Source organism: Ambystoma mexicanum, chromosome 8, assembly GCF_040938575.1.
Source record: "Ambystoma mexicanum isolate Mex_15411 chromosome 8, UKY_AmexF1_1, whole genome shotgun sequence".
In the NCBI taxonomy this organism is placed as follows: Eukaryota; Metazoa; Chordata; class Amphibia; order Caudata; family Ambystomatidae; genus Ambystoma; species Ambystoma mexicanum.
Genome location: NC_090929.1, coordinates 839,861,658 through 839,883,058, shown reverse-complemented (window position 1 = coordinate 839,883,058; position 21,401 = coordinate 839,861,658). Strand labels below are relative to the sequence as shown.

The window sequence follows — 21,401 nt, the reverse complement described above, 5'->3', positions numbered from 1 at the left end:
CCTCACACAAAGGCTCCACGATACACTTGGTATCTCGGAACGGGCACTGGACTGGCTGATCTCTTTCCTCACTAACCATTCATCCCAAGGTAGCCTGGGTTCCTTCTCCTCTCCTATTTCTCGCTCCACCTGTGGTGTCCCCAGGGCTCTATACTCTCCCCCTGGCTCTTTAACATCTACCTCGTTCTCCTTGCACGCCGCATCTCCTCCTTCTCATCCAACATCCAGTGTTATGCAGATGACACACAGCTCTTCTTCAGACTCCCTGCTGACCATCTTGCACCCTCCATCATACCTGGCTGCCTTTCTGCCATCCAGTCCTGGTGCGCCTCCAATGATCTCTGCTTCAATGCGTGTAAAACTGAGATCCTTCCCATTGGGACCCCTGCTTCCTCTTTCTTCCCCTCACTCTGGCCTTCCTCCTTGGGCTCTCCCCCTGCTCCTTCAACTGAAGCCAGAAAACTTCAACTCCTCTCTCTCTTTTCCCCCTCACACTTGGGACGTTGCCAAGAAGTCCAACTATCAGCTCTTCCTTCTCAAAGGAATTCTACCTTTTCTCACTTTCCCTCAGACGCTCAATGTGACTCAAGCCCTAGTTCTCTCTAGTCTTGATTACTTTAATAGCCAGCTCCTGAATCTTCCTTGCTCCACTCTTTGACCCCTTGAGCTTATCCAGAATAGGGCAGCATGACCTATCCTTGGCCTTAAGCACAGGGACTGCATCTCTCCTGCACTACAATGTCTTCACTGGCTCCTGGTTGCTGCATGGATTAAATTCAAATCCCTCTGCATCATCCACAAGGCTGTCTGGGCCTGGGACCACACTATCTTCAACTTTATCTCACAAAATAGTCCCCCTCTAGACCACTTTGCTCCTCTGGCACCATCTCTTTGTGTGTAAAGCATTTTTCTAAAAAGAGGGCAGGGGGTCGCTCACTTTCCTCTGCAGGCTCCTTCATTTGCAATAGCCTCCCCCGCCCCCTGCGACTTGAGCAGGATCTTCTCAAATTCTGGGAGCTCCTTAAGACTTTCCTTTTTCCCCCCTCCTTCCTTCCTTCCCTACTCTGCTAATCCTACAGTTGCTGAATTGTGGTCCTTGGCCTTGACCTCCCACACCAATTTTTCCCAGCTTCTGTCTATCCACAGCATTTTGCATCTGCACACCCTCTGCTCTGGAGACTCGCACTTACACCTCCCGTGGCCCAGGCCGTGTAGCACTCATAATTCCCAGCACTTCGTCCATGGCTCACCCACGAGCTCAGACTCCCCAGCACTTACCTCCTCTTCCCTCTTCCTTTCTGCACTTGCATGTTCTGACTACTCACAAGGCATAGTAGGTTCGTCCCTCTTCCTCTTCCCCCTCTGCTCTTAACATTTAGTTGTAATGCATTTCCCACCCTCCCTCCGTGCCCTGTGGGCCCTTTGAGCCCTTTGAAACAGTGTATTCTTATTGTATAAGCGCCTAACAAGCGAACAATAAATAAATACATTTACTCAAGCATCTCCAGGCCTCCTTTGCATTGGACATCTCTAGAAGTTTAACTTGAATACTATTGCGTTGGCAGATGTATAGTATTTCTCAGCTCGAGCCCACATGCTATGGTCACCGCCAAAACACACCAGTTTGGGGTCTCTGATTCAATGTCTCTTTCCATTGACCTATTTGTTCCTAGATTAGTACTTCATGGTAGAGTCTTAGGTGCAGCAAATTGTAGCCATTCTTATCACCTGGCAGGAGCATCTTTGACAAGCCAATCAGGCATATCTTTTTGTTCCCTCTAAGTAGCACTTTCTGAAGTGCCAGCAGTGTTCTCCGGAAGATGTAATGGATAAGGATTGGCAGCAACCTCAACTTGTGAAGAACATTTGGTAAATGCACCATTGCAAAACAATTGGTTCTGACCAAAATGAACAGACCAAGCTTCTTCCAGCTCCCAAGAAGTCTTTCCATTTCATTCAGTAGGGAATTGAGGTTGGCTTTGATCAGATCCCTTCTTTCCTAGGGGAAGATAATACCAACGTACTTATTTTTATTGGGTTCCCAATGCATAGACTGGCCTTTTGGAAGGCCTCTTAAGCAATTCCTCAAAAGGAGAGCACACTGAATTTGAGCTGGCTTTACAGCTCAAAAGTCTTCCAAAGTGCTGCATTGTAGAAAAGGGAGCTTAGGTGGGCGTTAGGGTGGTGTAGGTCCGACGTGAAGACAAGTATACCATTGTCATACAGTGCCACTTAGTATACTTGACCATCATTAAAGATTCCTCTGACCTGTGCTATCTAACAGTTTGCCTCTGCCAGTGTCTCCAAAGCTAAATCAAAGAGTTGCGGGGAGAGTGGACATTCTTGCATTCTCCCCACTATAAGTAGGAAACAAGCTGACCTTGTCACCTAGCTTGTAAACATGCTTAAGTCACCTTATACAAAGGCTTACTCATTTTGATAAACCCACTCCCAAAGCCATAACTGGACAGGTCTCTGAAAAGATAACACTAATTCACCCTGTCAGAAGCCTTCCTGGCATATGCAAATAGTGCCAGAGTCAGGAGGGAAATGGGCCTCATTATACAGTATGCGGTAACCATGGCGCTATTAGCGCCATGGTTGCCGCCGGTATTTTACCGTGTCCGCCTTGGTGGATGGTGGAATTACCGCCCTACTCCAAGGTGAGCAGGGGCGGTAATTCCCCATTCACCAAGGCACTTCCCCATTCCCATTTTTGCCCCCATAGGTCTCAATGGGAATGGGGAAGGAGCTAATTACGGTAACGCAAATTGCGGTACCATAATTAGCACCAAGGTCCCTTTGCGGGCCCGTTCCTTAACAGCTGGTAAAACCAGCCATTGAGGTTGGGTCCCGCAAAGGGACCTCGTAGTAAAGCGGTAAGGGTTTACCGGTACCGGTGCCCTTACCGGTACCGGTAAACCCTTACCGCATTCCGTGTAATGAGGCCCAATGTCTTTTGAGAGAGTCTGCTGATCCAGGGGGAGTCTGATGTTGTCAATGTGGTGTTCAACCCCCTTTCCAGGGGCTGGAATGGGGGATAATGTCCCAGAAATCACAAGTTATCGGCCCGAATGAAGCGAGCCAATCCTGATCATCCTGAATGGGCACTAGCCAATCAGGATGCTCAGAATGTGGGCTGTATTCACTAACCCAAGCCCGATTTCTGGGAAGCATGTCAGCTGCATGCCCCTCAACTAAAGAGCTGATAACAGACCCAGCATCCCTACCAGAAGCTGGTACTCAGGCTTCTTTTTTTACTACACTGGAAAATAATCAAAGCCACCATTTTTTATCTGCATTAGCCCCTCTCCTCTTTCGAAGTCAATTTTCTGTGCTGATAATATTCTCATAATAAACACAGAAAACTGACTGTCAAAGAGGAGAGCACACATATTGAAACTTTTTTGTTGTGGATAAACACAACTTTAGCATCCACGTCTAATATTAGTGGGATCGAGTAGGGAGAATAGACTCCAAACTGGGTCAGTCCAGATGTTAACAGTGCTGCCAATGCTCTCTTTAAGGGCATTTACAAACAGGATCGGCCCACTCTCTCAGTTAATGTTGCTTCTGTATAAGAGAGCAGCGCCACCATTGGTAGAACTAGTTCTCCCCCTACAACCATCAGTGCCATATCTATCATCCACAATAAGTGGTGGATAGAAGAGGATATTTACGAAGAAGCAACAAAAAGGTCAGCCATTGTTGAAGTGGGAACAATGCCCGGGAACACAACTGTGGGACCGTCGAACTTCCTTCACAACTTTCATTTCAGATAACAATATTCAAAAGTCCTTGCTAACAAGGCACCCTCCAGATAGTGACCATGACAGTGCGACCTTGAGGATATTGGCAATTCCGCAGAATTTGATGTATTGTCCCAGATAACAAACTGCTATAAAACAGCCCACTAATCTTAGCGTCATTACCAACAATTCGAATTCCTGCAGTGCTCCAAAGCCTAGAGCATGACGTATTGTACTGAAAGATGTTGTTTATGGATAGATGCATTGAAACAATGGGCCTCATTACGAGGCGGGCGGTAAGGGATTACCGACACCGGTAAGGGCACCGGTGCCGGTAATCCCTTACCGCCCTACTACGAGTTCCCTTTGCGGGTCCTCCCTTAACGCCTGGTTTTTCCATGCGTTAAGGACGGGACCCGCAAAGGGACTTTTGAGCTAATAATGGTACCGCAATTTGCGGTACGGTTATTAGCACCTTCCCCATTCCCATTGTGCCCTATGGGGGCTCAAATGGGAATGGGGAAGGGCCCTGGTGAATGGGGAATTACCGCCCTGCCAACCTTGGAATGGGGCGGTAATAGCTGCATTCACCAGGGCAGAGTCGGTAAGGGTTTGGAGGCAGCCATGGTGCTATTAGCGCCATGGTTACCTCCAAACTCCTAATGAGGCCCAATGTATTTGACATGGAAAGGTACTTGTTAGAGGCTTGGGGACCTTTTGTGCCTGTTGCCTTTACTTGGAGTGTTTGGTGATGAGGTTCTATACACAATGCTTGATGAAGACCCTTGCCTTTTTTAATGATTGAGAAGCCTGATGGAAGAGGAATTTAGTAGATGCAAAAAAGTGAATTCAATCCATTGCACCTGTTTAACTCACAGCTGCTTTTCTGACCTCTGCAGGTATAATTTCCGTGAAGTCTGGCAGAGTGATTGACAGAGAAGCCTACTTAAATCCAACCCTTGCGTTTACACTGGTGGCAGAAGACATTGGCAAGCTGAACAGCACTGCCGTTCTCACCCTTACGATCCTGGATGCCAATGATAACAGACCGGTCTTTAACAATTCAGTAGTCAATGTACATCTCCGGGAAAATAGCCCTCCAGGTCAGAATTATACATGTAGAAATATTGATGAAAGTAGTATGTATGAGGATATATTTTTATATATAGAACTGAGTATATCAGAAAATAATATGATTGATTTATTCTATTCTGTTCACTGTGTTTTGATACAAGACTAAAACGCGCCAGATAACATGGCAATTGTATTTGATCAATGGCATCAGGTGGTTTACGGAGTTCCTACCTGTAAAATGAGCTACCACACATGTGGCACATAAATATACTTCTACTGAGCAGTACATATAACATGTTAATTGTTTCCATGTGCCGCATGGAAGTATACTTCTACTAAACTAGTTCATGGCCCTCCATGCATGGAAAGGAACTCCCGTTAATCACAGAGTCCAAACTGAAATGTAATTGGCCCTCATTAGGACCCTGGCGGTAAGGGGTTTACGCTAGCGTTAGCTGCGCCGACCCCTTACCGCCAATTCCGAGTTCCCAGAGCGCCATGGTCATTTTTCCGCCCGCTTTTTGCGGGCGTAAAAATCCATGGCGCTATGGGACCTTGGTGTTAATTACGCCACCGTAATTTACGGTGGCGTAATTAACTCCTTCCCCACTCCCATTATACCCTATGGGGCCGTAATGGGAATGGGGAAGGGTAAATGGGTCAATGGGGACTTACCGCCCCGCCGACCTCGGAATGGGGCGGTAAGTCCACCATCCGCCATGGCGTAAACGGACTTTACGACATGGCCGGAAAGTCCGTCGATGGCGGAAAAAATCCGCCAGGGTCCTAATGAGGGCCATTGATAGTTCTTCCTCAACTTATTTCTGCTTCCTCAACCTTTTTTGGCACTCCACCCAATACTGGGTTGCAGAACCTTATCAGCAAGGGCCACATTTTATGCCGGCAATCTCTGATTCAGTGACACATCCCAGACCTCATTACTCAAGCACCCAAACATAGACAAATGCTGTGGATGCTGTCACAGTGTCAGTCTCCTCTGTCACAGCAAATTCTACTACATCACAACATACAGATTATTATGTTGTTCACTTGTAAAATAATGTACAATTTATTGTGAAATCACAGAGCCCACACTCCATTCACTTTCCCTGGGACAGATAGTTACATCTGCAGTACTATTAATCTTTGTCAAAACAGTGTCATTTCTCTGCGGTGGGTTGTACAGTTCATCTTGCAAAGCTTAGGCCCTCATTACAACACCGGCGGTAACCAATGGCGCTATTAGCACAATGGTTGCTGCCGGTATTGTAACGAGTCCACCATGGTGCAATGGGGAATTACCACCCCATTCCAAGTTGGCGGGGCGGTAATTCCCCATGCACCATTGGCTCTTCCCCATTCCCATTTTTGCCCCATAGGGCTCAATGGGAATGGGGAAGGCGGTAATTACGGTACCGCAAATTGCGGTACCGTAATTACCTTCAAGGTCCCTTTGCGGGTCCCTACTTTAAAGGCTGGTCCGGACCAGCCGTTAAGGTCGGGAGCCGCAAAGGGACCTCGTAATTAGGCGCTAAGGGTTAACGGCGCCGCAGCCTTTTACGGCGCCGTTAACCCCTTAGCGCCAGGGTCGTAATGAGGCCCTTAGTCTATGGTCGACCGAATTTAACTGAAATTTGAAGTACAGTTTATCACGTTACCACAGAGCCCATAACTGCAATCAGGTGTTTCGGGGAAGACTGTCATTTCTCCGCTCACTGCTTACTCCGACTTTTACTGCAGCATCCCCATAATAGTGATCCGAGTTCCACAACCAAATAGTGTTCTCGTGCCAGCAATAATGTATCCACCTGCATAAAGAAACACAGCACTCTGTATCCAACACAAATCATCTTCTAAAGGTACCGCATCTACCACTATTCCAGACAATTGGCAAATTGTGCCACTGTTCCCTGAACTCTTGTATAGTGCTTCATTGCTCATGAGCTAGTGTTGCGATATATAAAACACTAATACAAATAGAAAGAGATACAAATACAAAGACAATGTTAGAGTACTAGTCATCTCTTCCAAAACAAATGCATTTTCCTGCAATGTAAATTGTGCCATGTGATGACTTTTTCCTGCAATGCAATGTACAGTTTTAACATGTAATATCCAGCAGATGGTCTGCCAAACTCCCAGGCATCCCACAGTGTTTCTGGACATCGTACGGTATTTCAGGACAATGTCAATAGCAGGGGTTTTAAAAAGGTCCTATAGATAGTATAACAAAGCAGGAACTAGATCAGTGCACAGACAAATTGAATCTGTGTTCGAGGAGATTCAAAAGGAGACAATAAAAAGTAAAAACTGAAGAACCATATTTGTATGGAACTTACTATGGAGATTCAACAATAAAGGTCAAGCACTGACGCATAGTATCTCCCTCAGGTGTTAAGCAGAAAACAAGGAACCCAATACTTTTTAATATAGGTACCGCCAAGTAAGGCACAACATTTCCGAACTATGCTTAAAAAATGCACATGACTCTAGTTTTGCCTAGAATCCAATTCAGTAATTTCTCAGCAGGTGTGATTGACACCCACTGTCTTGCACATTACACACGACTCCATCATCCTACACCATAATAGTTTCGAAGTAAGGTTTCTGATGTAGCCATGATACACTAATCATTTCATTACTTCCATGATCAAAACGTGGATTTCAGGGAACTCAACAATATTTCTCAGCCTTTTAAATTAATTATCAATTTAGATTGTTAACTTGTTGGTTATATCTGAGTTTGCAACCAACATGACTAGGAACAGAAGGGAGCAAGCCTAGTCCAATGTTATATAAACAGCTTTAGATTTCAACACAATAGAATGTACATTTATGTCAGTAAGTCAATTGATGTTTATGTTGGAACATTTTCTCTAAGGCAACATATAAAAACAGCAAAAGCAACAACAGTAAATTAAACATATTTCCATATAGATATTAAATATCATCATTTCATCATCACAAATATTAAAACCTTAAATTCATTAGGTCAATTTACATAAAAGGAATATAGCAAAATAAGCAAATCAGGTAAGTCACACATAATAGAAATAATAACTACAGACGTCATGGTTTTGAAGATAAAAGATTTCATAATGGCTAGAAGAACATTATACGTTTGTTACACTTTATATTCAGCAAAAATATGCCCTAAAAGCAATACAATAAAATAAAAATAACACATTAATAAAAACATGAATAAAATGTTGAACATCTATGCTTCACAAAAACATTGTTAACATTCATCTTGTGTAATCCAAAATAGCAACAGAAACAATACCTTGCATAATGTAACCACTATACCATGGATATGGCTCATGAAATACATGGGTTAAAGTGCAAAGGAGTTGAATGACAGATGATAGTGCAACAAGGACTTCATATATAATGTACCATGTACATTTAAGAACTTATAAAAATGCACTGTGGTAGGTGCAAGTTGCGTTACTACTGTGAAAAAAGTGGTTCAGAACCATAAACATTGGTCCACAGTTCTGGTACTACTCCGGAAATCAACTGTCATGCTGAGAACCTGGTGTCTGCAGAAGCTGCTGAACCCCCGACAATCCACCCAAAATGTGGCACTCTGAGCTGATATAAATATAACTGCTCAGTTTACCTCACTTTCAGGGGAAAGGGGGAAGGGACAAAGAAACAAACACCAGGCTGGAATCTATCAACTCGCTGGTTCTTCACCTGTAGTTAAAACATAAACATGCAATATACCTCATTACTCATGGGTTACTATACTAACCTTAAACTCTAAATCCTTTACCAAAATAGTTTAAAAACCATACCTGGTTTTTCTCTTCAGAATGCCCAGAAAAGTGAAAAGCAGACAAGACTTCCTTACTTGTGGACCAGAACCTTATAGATAATTCAGCCTTCTTATTAGGTCCATGAATGTAATTTTACTTTGTAGTTAGTCTGCTCAACTGTAAGATTCTTGAACAAGGTCTTCAAGTAAGATTTAGGAAGTTCTTTTAAGTTCTTGTATTTGTTTTTAATATTTTCTTTGTAGAGTGTCTTTTTCTCAGGAACGAATTTAACTTGCGATGGAATCTTCACGTGGAAAGCCAGAAACCGCGGGAAGAAAAAATCACGCGCTTTTTCTCCAAATCGCGGGAAATACGCACACGCGTTAAGAATCAAGTTCGCGGGAAAAAACGCACTCGCGCTAAAGTCCAAGACGCTATAAAAATTACACGCGCTTTCCTCCAAGTCGCGGGAAATACGCACACGCACTGACAATTCAATTCGCGGGTAAAACGCACTCGCGCTAAAGTCCAAGACGCGATAAAAATTACACGCCCTTTCCTCAAAGTCGCGGGAAATACGCTCACGCGCTGACAATTCAATTTGCGGGTAAAATGCACTCGAGCTAAAGGCCAACTCACGAATAAATACGTACACGCGCAAAATACACACGCGCTTATTTTATCACGCAGAAAAAAACCATTGCGTAAACAAACAGTAACGCGAGTCCAAAGTACACGCTCGCGCTTCACTCTCACGCGCAGAGACACACGCGCGGGCGCAAAGTAACGGACAAAAAACTCACGCGCTAATTTGATTTGACACATAGCGATAAAAACAAACGTACGCGCTTTAATCTTTTTAGATACAGATTTGCGATTTCAATCCCTTAGATAAATATAACCTTTTTACAAAGTTCAACAAAACTGGAAGGTCACTTATCTTGTGAATAAGACTTGAAAACTTCTTTCCTCAGAAAAAATGGAAGTTTCTGACTCCTGTCCTGTGTCTCCACCAAACTCCAAACACGACTCCTGTTATACTTTCAGATCTTCGGCTCAACTGCTAGAAACTTGTCACCCTTGACAAAGTTAAGCAGGAGCAACAAGGCACACAACCTCTCAGCTGGGCAAGGACGATGAAAGGCAGTTTAGAATGTTCATTGTCCTCCCTATTAACAATCTCCAGCCAATCGGAATTTAGACTGAGAACCTCCATCTTGGCTTGGGGCAATCTCCATAGACTGCAATAAAGGTTAAGGGCAAAATTGGCTGTTTAAAAATATAACCCATAATAACATCCTAAAACCTTTCAATAGTAAATATGTGTCTCCGCCGACCCAATGTAAATGAGTATATGATACTGTATGTAAAGAATATGTCACTCCAACCTGACAGTACCTGACAGTACCCCCCCTCCTAACGCCCAGTCCCTGGGCCACTCTTCAATGGAAATATTTTATGGAATCTTTCTACCAAACGAGGAGCATGCACATCACTTGCTTTCTCCCAAGTGCGCTCTTCAGGACCAAAGCCCTCCCAATCAATGAGATACTGTAGCTTTCCTCTTACTCTTCTAGAGTCCAGAATTCTCTTAACCAGAAATTCTTCGGAAGCATCTTCCTCAATCACAACTGCCGAAGGAGTAGATGTTAATCTAGTTCCTTTAACCACAGGTTTTAATAAACTAACATGGAAAGTTGGATGAGTTTTCATATGACTGGGTAATTTAAGACGAACAGCCACTGGATTAATCACCTTTTCCACAACAAACGGTCCTACGAAACGAGGACAAAACTTATTTCTTCCTTTAATTCTCAAAAACTTGGTTGATAACCACACCAAATCTCCCTCACTATATTGAGGACTAATCTTCCTTTTACGGTCAGCAAACCCTTTGTATTTTTGTTTACTCTCCACCAACACCCCTTTTGCCTTTTCCAAATTTCTTTTCATAACTTCTAGTCTCCTTTCGACTTCTGGGTTTCCTTAATCATTATAAATCTCAATACTAAGAAAACGAGGATGAAAACCTCGTCCCAAATAAAACGGAGACATAGAGGTGGCATCCTTACTACAGTTGTTATATGCGAATTCTGCAACCCACAACAAATCTACCCACTCTTCACCTGTCTGCAGATAACACCTCAAATATTTTTCCAACTCCTGATTTATCCTTTCTACCTGCCCATTGGTTTCTGGATGGTAACCTGATGATAAACATACCTCCACTCCCAATCTCTTACAAAAAGCTCTCCAAAACTTAGAAATAAATTGAGAACCTCTATCAGAGATGACCTGACTGGGAATTCCATGTAATCTTACCACTTCTTGCAAGAAACTATGAGCTAAACTATCAGCGGTAACCTCTCCCTTCATTGGATTGAAATGTGCTTCTTTAGTGAGTAAATCAACTACAACCAATACCGAAGTACAACCTTTATCTTGTGGAAGATCTGTGATGAAATCTAAAGACACTGAGTACCAAGGCCGCGGTGGAACTGGTAACGGCTCCAATAACCCAGAAGGCTTTCCGATGAGATTCTTAGATCTAGCACAAATTTCACAGGTCTTAACAAAATTAAGGGTATCTTGTCGAATTTGTTCCCACCAAAAATTTCTTCTGATCAACTCAAGAGTTTTCCTATACCCTGGATGTCCTGCCAAGACTGATTCGTGACACTCCTTCAACATTTGTTCTCTAAGTTCAATTGATGGTAAATAGAGTCTGTCATCTAAATAAGGTAAACCATCTTTAATTTTGCGAGCTGGATCCAAACGAACCCAATCTTCAAGTTGTGTCTCAGAAATGGATTCCCTTACTTTCTTGAAGATTTCGTTCTCCTTTTCAACCCCAGCAAGAACAAAACGTTCTGGAGCGATCAATGGAAGAGGCTCACAGACTGACTTAACCACACTTTCTGGAAACTGCCGTGACAGAGCATCTGCCTTTTTATTTTGATTACCTGGCTTAAAAGTAACTATAAAGTCATAATCCGCAAAAAATAATGACCACCTAAGTTGTCGAGGTGTCAGAGTTTTTGCAGTCTTCAAAAAGAGTAAATTTCGGTGGTCAGTTAATACAGTCACAGTGTGACGTGCTCCTTTTAAAAAATGTCACCATTCTTCAAATGCTACTTTGATAGCAAGAAGCTCTCGGTCTGAAATGGTGTAATTTTCCTCTGCAGGTGAAAATCTCTTAGAAAAGTAAGCCACTGGATGCAATTGTCCTGTAACATTATGCCTCTGAGACAACACTGCTCCCATTGCCACATTGGAAGCATCAGCCTCTACAAAAAATGGTTTGGAAGTATCAGGATGAATCAAAATAGGAGAGGTAATGAATTTCTCCTTCAAAATTTGAAAAGCCTCATCAGCCTTAGCTTCCAAAACAAATGGAACTCCTTTTCTTAAAAGTCGAGTAATTGGAGCTACTAAACTGGAGAAGCCTTCAATGAATCTTCGGTAAAAATTGGCAAATCCCAAAAAGCTCTGGATCTCCTTCACCTTAGTTGGAGTAGGCCAATCACGAACGGCTCCACCTTTTTTGGATTCATTTCCAGACCACAAGGAGTAATCACAAATCCTAAAAATTCTACCGAATCCTTATGGAACTGACTCTTCTCAAATTTAGCAAAAAGATTATTCTCTCTCAATTTCCTCAAGACCTGTGGAACGTGAATTTTGTGTTTCTCCAAATTCTGTGAAAAAATCAAAATGTCGTCAATATAGACGATAACAAAAACATCAAGAAATTCCCGAAGAACCTCATCAATAAAAAATTGAAAAGCCGCTGGGCCATTGCAAAGACCGAAAGGCATCACTTGGTACTCGTACAGGCCAAATCTGGTTTTAAATGCCGTCTTCCACTCATCCCCCTCTTGGACCCTTACAAGATGATAAGCTCCACGTAAATCCAACTCAGAAAATATGGTTGCACCTTGGATTTGATTTAACATTTCTGAAATGAGAGGGAGAGGATACCGATTTTTCACTGTCATTCTATTTACTGCCCTGTAATCTATACAAGTTCTGAGAGAACCATCAGCTTTAGGCACAAAGAACAATGGTGAGGCTGCCGGCGATTGAGAGTGCCGAATAAATCCCTTAGCCAAATTTTCCTTTAAATATTCTTTCAAATAATCATTCTCTTTTTCAGTTAAGGCATAAACCCTACTGCTTGGTAAAATAGCTCCAGGCTCCAACTCTATCTTGCAGTCAAAAGGCAGGCCTATGAGGAGGCAACTCTCCAGCTTCCTTTTCATCAAAAACATCCCAAACATCCTGATAACAAGTTGGAAGTTCACCCACAACTGCTCCAATGTCAAAACCTATTGCCCCTCTTTCTGCAAGCGAGAATGAAACGGAATTCACAACTTTTTCTTTCTCTTCAAAAGATTTTCCTGAAAGACAATGTTCCTGACAAAAGGTTGATTCTAAGGATACAATTCTTGCACTCCAATCAATTCTGGGATTATGAAGTGTAAGCCAGGGCATACCCAAAATAATTTTCAAGATTGGAGCGTCAATCAACTCAAAAGTGATATTTTCTTTATGACCTCCAGTCATCTCCATCTCAAGTAACTCTGTATTATGAGTGATTGGACCTGAAGAAAGAGATGTCCCATCAACTGCTCTGACCTGCTCCATTTCTTTCTTAGCAACTATAGGAACACCTAGAGTTTTAGCCAATCCTCTATCCATAAAATTACCCGTAGCTCATGAATCAATAATAATTGGCCCAGAACCTAAAAATACCTTTTCAAACATCAAGGATACGTTCACCGTTATGTGAGGAACCGCTGTCTGTATTGTGTTTGCCACTTGTTGTACTCTGCCTGAAGATTAGGAGATCTTCTTGGGGGTAAAAGGACAGGTTTCAAGAAAATGACCACTCCTACCACAGTATAAGCACAAATTATTCTCCCTTCTTCTTGCCTTCTCTTCCTTGGACAACGGACCTCTCACCCGGCTCTGCTGGTCAATTATCTTTGACTTCACTTCTCTGTTCACCACCTCAACTTTAGGCCTCTCCATTCTTCCCGGAAACCTAACCTCTCCCTGAGTACGTCTACGCTCAGAACGTCTTTCTGTTAAACGAAAATCCAACTGTGCCACCAAATCAATTAAGGCATCTAAAGTATTTGGTCGCTCCAAAACTCCAGCCAGAGCATCTTTTAACTCATCCTTTAAGCCCCTATAAAATAAGGAAGCCCTCTTCTCCTCTGGCCATTTACTTTCTAAAATTAAAGTTCTAAATTGAGTGATATAAGAAATCAACTCCTTTCCTCCCTGGCGCAGTTCCAGTAATTCTCCATCAACCTCTAAAGATAACTGTCTCTTATCAAACATTTTCTTAAATTCTGTCTGGAAAAGGGAATAATTATTCAAAGCCAAATTCTTTTGACTAACCAAAAGACTTCCCCACGCAGAAGCTTCTCCAGATAAATATGATAAGATGAATGTTACACCTTTGAAGCATATGTGGAAAACAACTCTGGACGACTTAGAAAATGCAATTCACACTGAGTCTGAAAAATTTGAAACTTTCTAGAATCTCCTAAGAAACGTTCTGGAGCTGCCAAAGGAACAGACATAACTAAAGTTCCTAAACCTCTCTCTGCCCCCGAGGGAAGCCTAAGTTCTTGTTCTTCTCCTACTCTTACCAACTCAGGTGGGTTTCCTGCACCTTCCGAAACTTCACCTTCTCTTTCTTGTATTTGGGTTACCTTTAAATTTAACTCATCCATTCTTTGACAAAGACTTGAATACTCCTGATGAGCCACCCGTAACTCTTCTCTCATTTCCCTAAACATTACTCCCAATGCCTCCATGATTGTCTCGTCGGGGTCCATAACAGCTTGGGCAGACACTTTTTTTTATTGGCCTTTCATACTGTCATGCTGAGTACCTGGTGTCTGCAGAAGCTGCTGAACCCCCGACAATCCACCCAAAATGTGGCACTCTGAGCTGACATAAATATAACTGCTCAGTTTACCTAACTTTCAGGGGAAAGGGGGAAGGGACAAAGAAACAAACACCAGGCTGGAATCTATCAACTCGCTGGTTCTTCACCTGTAGTTAAAACATAAACATGCAATATACCTCATTACTCATGGGTTACTATACTAACCTTAAACTCTAAATCCTTTACCAAAATAGTTTAAAAACCATACCTGGTTCTTCTCTTCAGAATGCCCAGAGAAGTGAAAAGCAGACAAGACTTCCTTACTTGTGGACCAGAACCTTATAGATAATTCAGCCTTCTCAGTAGGTCCATGAATGTAATTTTACTTTGTAGTTAGTCTGCTCAACTGTAAGATTCTTGAACAAGGTCTTCAAGTAAGATTTAGGAAGTTCTTTTAAGTTCTTGTATTTGTTTTTAATATTTTCTTTGTAGAGTGTCTTTTTCTCAGGAACGAATTTAACTTGCGATGGAATCTTCACGTGGAAAGCCAGAAACCGCGGGAAGAAAAAATCACGCGCTTTTTCTCCAAATCGCGGGAAATACACACATGCGTTAACAATCAAGTTCGCGGGAAAAAACGCACTTGCGCTAAAGTCCAAGACGCGATAAAAATTACACGCGCTTTCCTCCAAGTCGCGGGAAATACGCACACGCGCTGACAATTCAATTCGCGGGTAAAACGCACTCGCGCTAAAGTCCAAGACGCGATAAAAATTACACGCGCTTTCCTCAAAGTCGCGGGAAATACGCTCACGCGCTGACAATTCAATTCGCGGGTAAAATGCACTCGCGCTAAAGTCCAACTCACGAATAAATACGTACACGCGCAAAATACACACGCGCTTATTTTATCACGCAGAAAAAAACCATTGCGGAAACGAACAGTAACGCGAGTCCAAAGTACACGCTCGCGCTTCACTCTCACGCGCAGAGACACACGCGCGGGCGCAAAGTAACGGACAAAAAACTCACGCGCTAATTTGATTTGACACATAGCGATAAAAACAAACGTACACGCTTTACAGGGTAATTCATAGAATTTCGCAGAAAAGTGTCGCAAGCGTCTGGCGCAGAGTGTCCGCGTGCGATTGTCTGCGCCAGGCACGTGCGCTAAAACCGATTTCCGCGCACAGCGTATTCATGGATTCTAGCCTCCCAAACCAGCCGTGGCGCAGAGTATCGCAGCGACCCTGCAGCAGCGCCAGTAACGCCCCCAAGAACGCCCTCGCGCAAGGAAAAGCCATCAAAATCGCAAAATCATTGCAAAGGGCTGCGCTAACCTTGGACCAGTTTACAGGGCTGCCAAACAAGGAACGCAAAGCGGGTAACGTTCATATCAGGGGTACGCGGGAAGTTTTACACGCGATTAGCCAGGGTACGTGTATTACAGGGGTACGAGGGAAGTTCAACACGCGATTGGCCAGGGTACGTGTATTACAGGGGTACGCGTGAAGTTTTACATGCGATTAGCCAGGGCACGTGTATTACAGGGGTACGCAGCAATTATCACACGCGATTTGGCTGGGCACGTGTATTACAGGGGTATACGGGAAGTTTTACACGCGATTTGGCTGGGTACGTGTTTTACAGGGGTGCACGGGAATAATCACACGCGATTTGGCCAGGTACGTGTATTACAGCGGTGCGCGGGAATTATCATACGCAATTTGGCTGGGTACGTGTATTACAGGGGTGCGTGGGAAGTTAAACACGCGATTAGGCTGGGTGGGTCCTCACAGGTGTACCCTGTACACCCTCCACGGCCCCTGCAGGCCGCCCACACCACAGGGGACTACCCTGCACACCTGCTCATGTCCCCCTGCACCCCCACCCCCCAGCAGTGCAGGGGCACCCTCCACCAGGCCCCCACCCATGTCCCCTATCACCCCCACCCCCCAGCCACCAGGGGCACCCACCACCAGGCCCCCACTCATGTCTCCCACCACCCCCACCCCCCAGCCACCAGGGGCACCCACCACCAGGCCCGCACCCATGTCTCCCACCACCCCACCCCCCAGCAGTGCAGGGGCAGCCTCCACCAGGCCCCCACCCATGTCTCCCACCACCCCACCCCCCAGCAGTGCAGGGGCAGCCTCCACCAGGCCCCCACCCATGTCTCCCACCACCCCCACCCCCCATCCACCAGGGGCACCCACCACCAGGCCCGCACCCATGTCTCCCACCACCCCACCCCCCAGCAGTGCAGGGGCAGCCTCCACCAGGCCCCCACCCATGTCTCCCACCACCCCACCCCCCAGCAGTGCAGGGGCACCCACCACCAGGCCCGCACCCATGTCTCCCACTCCCCCACCCCCCAGCAGTGCAGGGGCAGCCTCCACCAGGCCCGCACCCATGTCTCCCACCACCCCACCCCCCAGCAGTGCAGGGGCAGCCTCCACCAGGCCCGCACCCATGTCTCCCACCACCCCACCCCCCAGCAGTGCAGGGGCAGCCTCCACCAGGCCCGCACCCATGTCTCCCACCACCCCACCCCCCAGCAGTGCAGGGGCAGCCTCCACCAGGCCCGCACCCATGTCTCCCACCACCCCACCCCCCAGCAGTGCAGGGGCAGCCTCCACCAGGCCCCCACCCATGTCTCCCACCACCCCCACCCCCCAGCAGTGCAGGGGCAGCCTCCACCAGGCCCCCACCCATGTCTCCCACCATCCCCACCCCCCAGCAGTGCAGGGGCACCCACCACCAGGCCCCCACTCATGTCTCCCACCACCCCCACCCCCCAGCCACAAGGGGCACCCACCACCAGGCCCGCACCCATGTCTCCCACCACCCCACCCCCCAGCAGTCCAGGGGCAGCCTCCACCAGGCCCCCACCCATGTCTCCCACCACCCCACCCCCCAGCAGTGCAGGAGCAGCCTCCACCAGGCCCCCACTCATGTCTCCCACCACCCCCACCCCCCACCATCCAGGGGCAGCCTCCACCAGGCCCCCACTCATGTCTCCCACCACCCCCACCCCCCAGCAGTGCAGGGGCAGCCTCCACCAGGCCCGCACCCATATCTCCCACCACCCCACCCCCCAGCAGTGCAGGGGCAGCCTCCACCAGGCCCCCACCCATGTCTCCCACCACCCCCACCCCCCAGCAGTGCAGGGGCAGCCTCCACCAGGCCCCCACCCATGTCTCCCACCACCCCCACCCCCCAGCAGTGCAGGGGCACCCACCACCATACACCCCACCAACCTGGATGACTCCGTGCCATCTTCCCTCGTTGGGCCCTGTGGGGTCCCAGCTGCCTCTTCTGCTGCTGAGGAGTCCAACTCCGACCTCCGCCTCTTGGACCTCCCCTTGCCAGCTGCGGCCTGGGACGCGGCACCAGACTCCTCACTCCCCGACGAGATCACAACTTGGGAGGGGATCTGGCCCTTGCGTCTCCGGCTGGTGGTGCGACCCCTGCCGCTGTGCTCCACAGCACCTGCTCCGTCCTCTTCATCAGTTGACGGTGCAGACAGGGAGAAAGAAAACACAGGCATCAGGGCACTGTAAAATGGACTCATACACACATGACAGTTATACATGAGTGGCATAGGTAAACTTCAGACATGGCATCACAATCCCCAATACACATGTCATTTCAACTTGCACACATGAGCCATACCACAGCCATGATGCAACAGCCAGCACCATCCATTCACATACAACAGCATGTGCAGCCAAAGGTCATCCACACATCACATGCAACATAGGGAGTACACTACACATGCACACACAACACCAAACCTGCATGCATGTGTACACCTCCGCCAACTGTCGCAGTGTCTCCATCGACATCCATGTCACACCTGACAATCATTCCTCCACATCCTGTGCCATGCAAGCCCACACACACAAGCACCATCCATGTGTCACACATGAGACCCCTCGCATGTGTCACCCTCACAGCCCTGTACACCCCCCCTACTTGGCCACATAAAAATACATGTTCAACCTGCACACTCCTGGCACACCACCACACGCACAACTTATTATCAGTATGCATGTACACTTACCGCTCGACGCCAGACGGGTCTGATTCTCAAGGACATGGATGTGGAGTGCAGGGGATATGCGTTCCAGGACCCTCATCTGATCTTCCGACAAGTGGCCCCGCCCGCCCCTTAGCATCTGCTGCCATCATGAGGCGCCGGGCCTTGTTGAGGGTGCTGGACCTGAAGTCCTCCCAACGCTTCCTGACACATTAGTAGTCGCAGACTGCCACCTCCTCCGCGTTGATGGCAGTCACGACGTCCATCGGCGCCCAACCTTCCGAAGAGGGCATCATACTGCCCCACGACATGCTCCACCAGGACAACAACTTCCCTGGCACTGAAGCTGGTGCCCCTCTGCCTCCTTGGCCGGGGGTTGCCACTGGTGCCAGATGTCGTAGTGCCCGACATGGCAACCCCAGAGGCAGGAGTGGGTGGGCAACTGGGTCCTGGTGCTGGGCTGTGGGGTGACAGTCGGGAGCCTTTGGTTCCAGCAGGGGTGGTCACAGCAACACACCCCTGGCTGATGTGCAGGCAGCAAATGGCAGGGCACGTGGCCAGCAGGCAGTCAGGCAGCAGCAGATGGCAGGTGGGAGCGTGCTCAGGGCTCTGGGGGGCAGTAATTTGGCCTCCTGGGCAGGAGCGTGGTCTTCCGTGTGCTTACGCGTGGACAGCCTGATAGGGAGTGATTTTGCACGTGAAAATCCCACACGTCTGCGTGTGAATCGAAGAAAGGCCCTTAGCGCGTAAACCCATCAACAGCATATGCGCGTCCATGAAGTCACGTGCACGTGCAGGAAAATGTTGCGTGACACGTCCGAGTGTCAAAGCGTGTGATTGGAGAAAATAGACCTACACGCAGAAGTCACAAAGCGTGTAAATGGTTAAAATGGACCTACACGCAGTAGTGACAAAGCGTGTGATTGGTGAATATGGATCTACACGCAGAAGTGACAAAGCGTGTGATTGGTGAAAATGGATCTACATGCAGAAGTGACAAAGCGTGTGATTGGTGAAAATGGGCCTAGCACGTACACGCCGCGTAAGTGACGCTGTACGTGTGGGCCTGTATATAAGGTACGTGTAGAACACCATTTCCTTGTACGTGCTTTTCGTGGAGAGCGAGTGGGTGAATTCTGTACTTCTTGTCGTTTCACACGCGATTTACTTCACGGCGTTTCCAGTTCGTACTCCCTGTTACCTCTGACAGCTTTTTCTCTTTTTTCTCTCATACTGGTTTACCTGGGCCTGTTCCCTCAAACAGTGTCCCCTTCTACTGTTGTCCTGTCTCCTCAGACAGTGTACATATCTTCTTTTGGCGGGGGTGTTGCCAACCAAATGCGCTCATTTTTCACGCTCTTTTACCTGGCAGACGGTGAGTCACGCACGTATCTAACTTCTGTGCTTGCCCCTTGTGTAGCCTACCCCTTCAGAGGTCATTCTAGGCTGCGTGTGACACGCATACGTTCATTCTTGTGTTACTGGGTTCCACAGCGTAGTGCAGGTTTTTCTTTCTGCACACGTGGTCTAGGAGGGGTTGCGTGCACGTCATCTCCCTTTTTTGGGCCTCCTGTGCGTTGCGTGACCCGTCATCTTTCCCCAGGGGTTACAATCAGCCTTGCTAGAGCACTAGGGTACAATTACCATCTGGTACCCAACCCCTTTGACCCCCAATTGCCCAGGACTATAGTCTACAGCCACTCCCATACGCACATTAATATCAGTGCCATGGCTGGGAGGCGAGGATTCCGTAAGGGTGGCAAAGGTGGAAGAGCCACAAGTGGTGGCCGTGGTGGATCCGGTAGGGGACGTGGTCGTACCTTGCAGGGTGAGCCTGTCCCCCCATGTGCGGAGGACCAGTCAAGGGCACCCATTATCCCCCCCCTCCTCCCCCCCCTCCCGTTGAGGCAGATGTGGCTGACACCATCCATGCTCAGCCCTTGTTGGACCAGCCCATTGTGGCACCACACCTGTCTGACTCCATGGCTGACTTCCAGGTCAGCAGGGCTACCACACGTGCGCTGGTGCACGTTGATGCCATCATGCCACGTGGATCTGGGGCAGCAAGGTCATCTGCTGCCCCAAGTAGGCAGGGCGGAGAGGCTGCAGGGGCAGCTGCGGCTCCATCCACCCCAGCTCTCACACACCCAGCCAGGACAGTGTCCGTCCTAGTCCATTCTGCTGACATTCCCCATGACACCATTACACTTGAGCCAATGCCTGCACCAACTCCCATGCTGAGTGTGCAATCCCACACACCTGATACAGAGCCCACCAGGGCTCCTGCCCCTAGTATCCAGAGCGGCGCAGGACACTCAGGATCACCACCACCTTCCAAGCGGAAGAGGAAGAGTGCTCGTCCGGCACAGGCTGATGCCCCAGACAGGGCTACACAGTCCGGTCCGTCGAGGAAGCCCAGCTTCACGGATGACGAACTGAATGCACTTGTCGAGTATGTGTCCGGACATGATAACGAGATGGTCATTGTTGCAGGATCAAAGACCACACCTGCACAACGCCAGGCACACTGGCAGACCGTTGCGGACATCGTAAGTGCCCTTGGAATCGTGAGGCGCACAGCCAATGATTGCTACAAGCGCTGGAATGACCTAAAGCGTAGGGCAAAGAAGAAGCTGGCCTCAAGTCATGCCGCAACTCTAGTGACTGGAGGTGGGTCTCCAGTAGAAGACATGGAACTTACTCCACATGAGTCAGTCGCTGGGACCTACGTCACGGAGGAACAGATCCAAGGCGTGGGAGATCTGCCTGATTACGAGGCATTGTCCGGTGAGTGCACATGCATGTGTGTGTCATCCATGTGCATGGTGTGTGTGTGAGGGCATCTGTTGGTGTGCCAGGTGAGAGTGCGT

The 21,401-nt window shown here is 47.4% G+C and overlaps 1 protein-coding gene across 3 annotated transcripts in view; it reads left to right on the top strand.

Annotated features, from left to right (window-relative positions):
* CDH23 (cadherin related 23) overlaps positions 1-21,401 on the top strand; it is a 3,939,560-nt gene that overhangs the window by 3,478,080 nt on the left and 440,079 nt on the right. For 2 of the 3 annotated variants that reach the window (XM_069610726.1, XM_069610724.1), the window contains one exon: positions 4,649-4,852. The exons of the other annotated variant lie outside the window; for it this stretch is intronic. In XM_069610726.1, the coding sequence (XP_069466827.1) occupies positions 4,649-4,852 (204 nt within the window). The remainder of the gene's footprint in view (positions 1-4,648; positions 4,853-21,401) is intronic. 3 annotated transcript variants of the gene reach the window in all.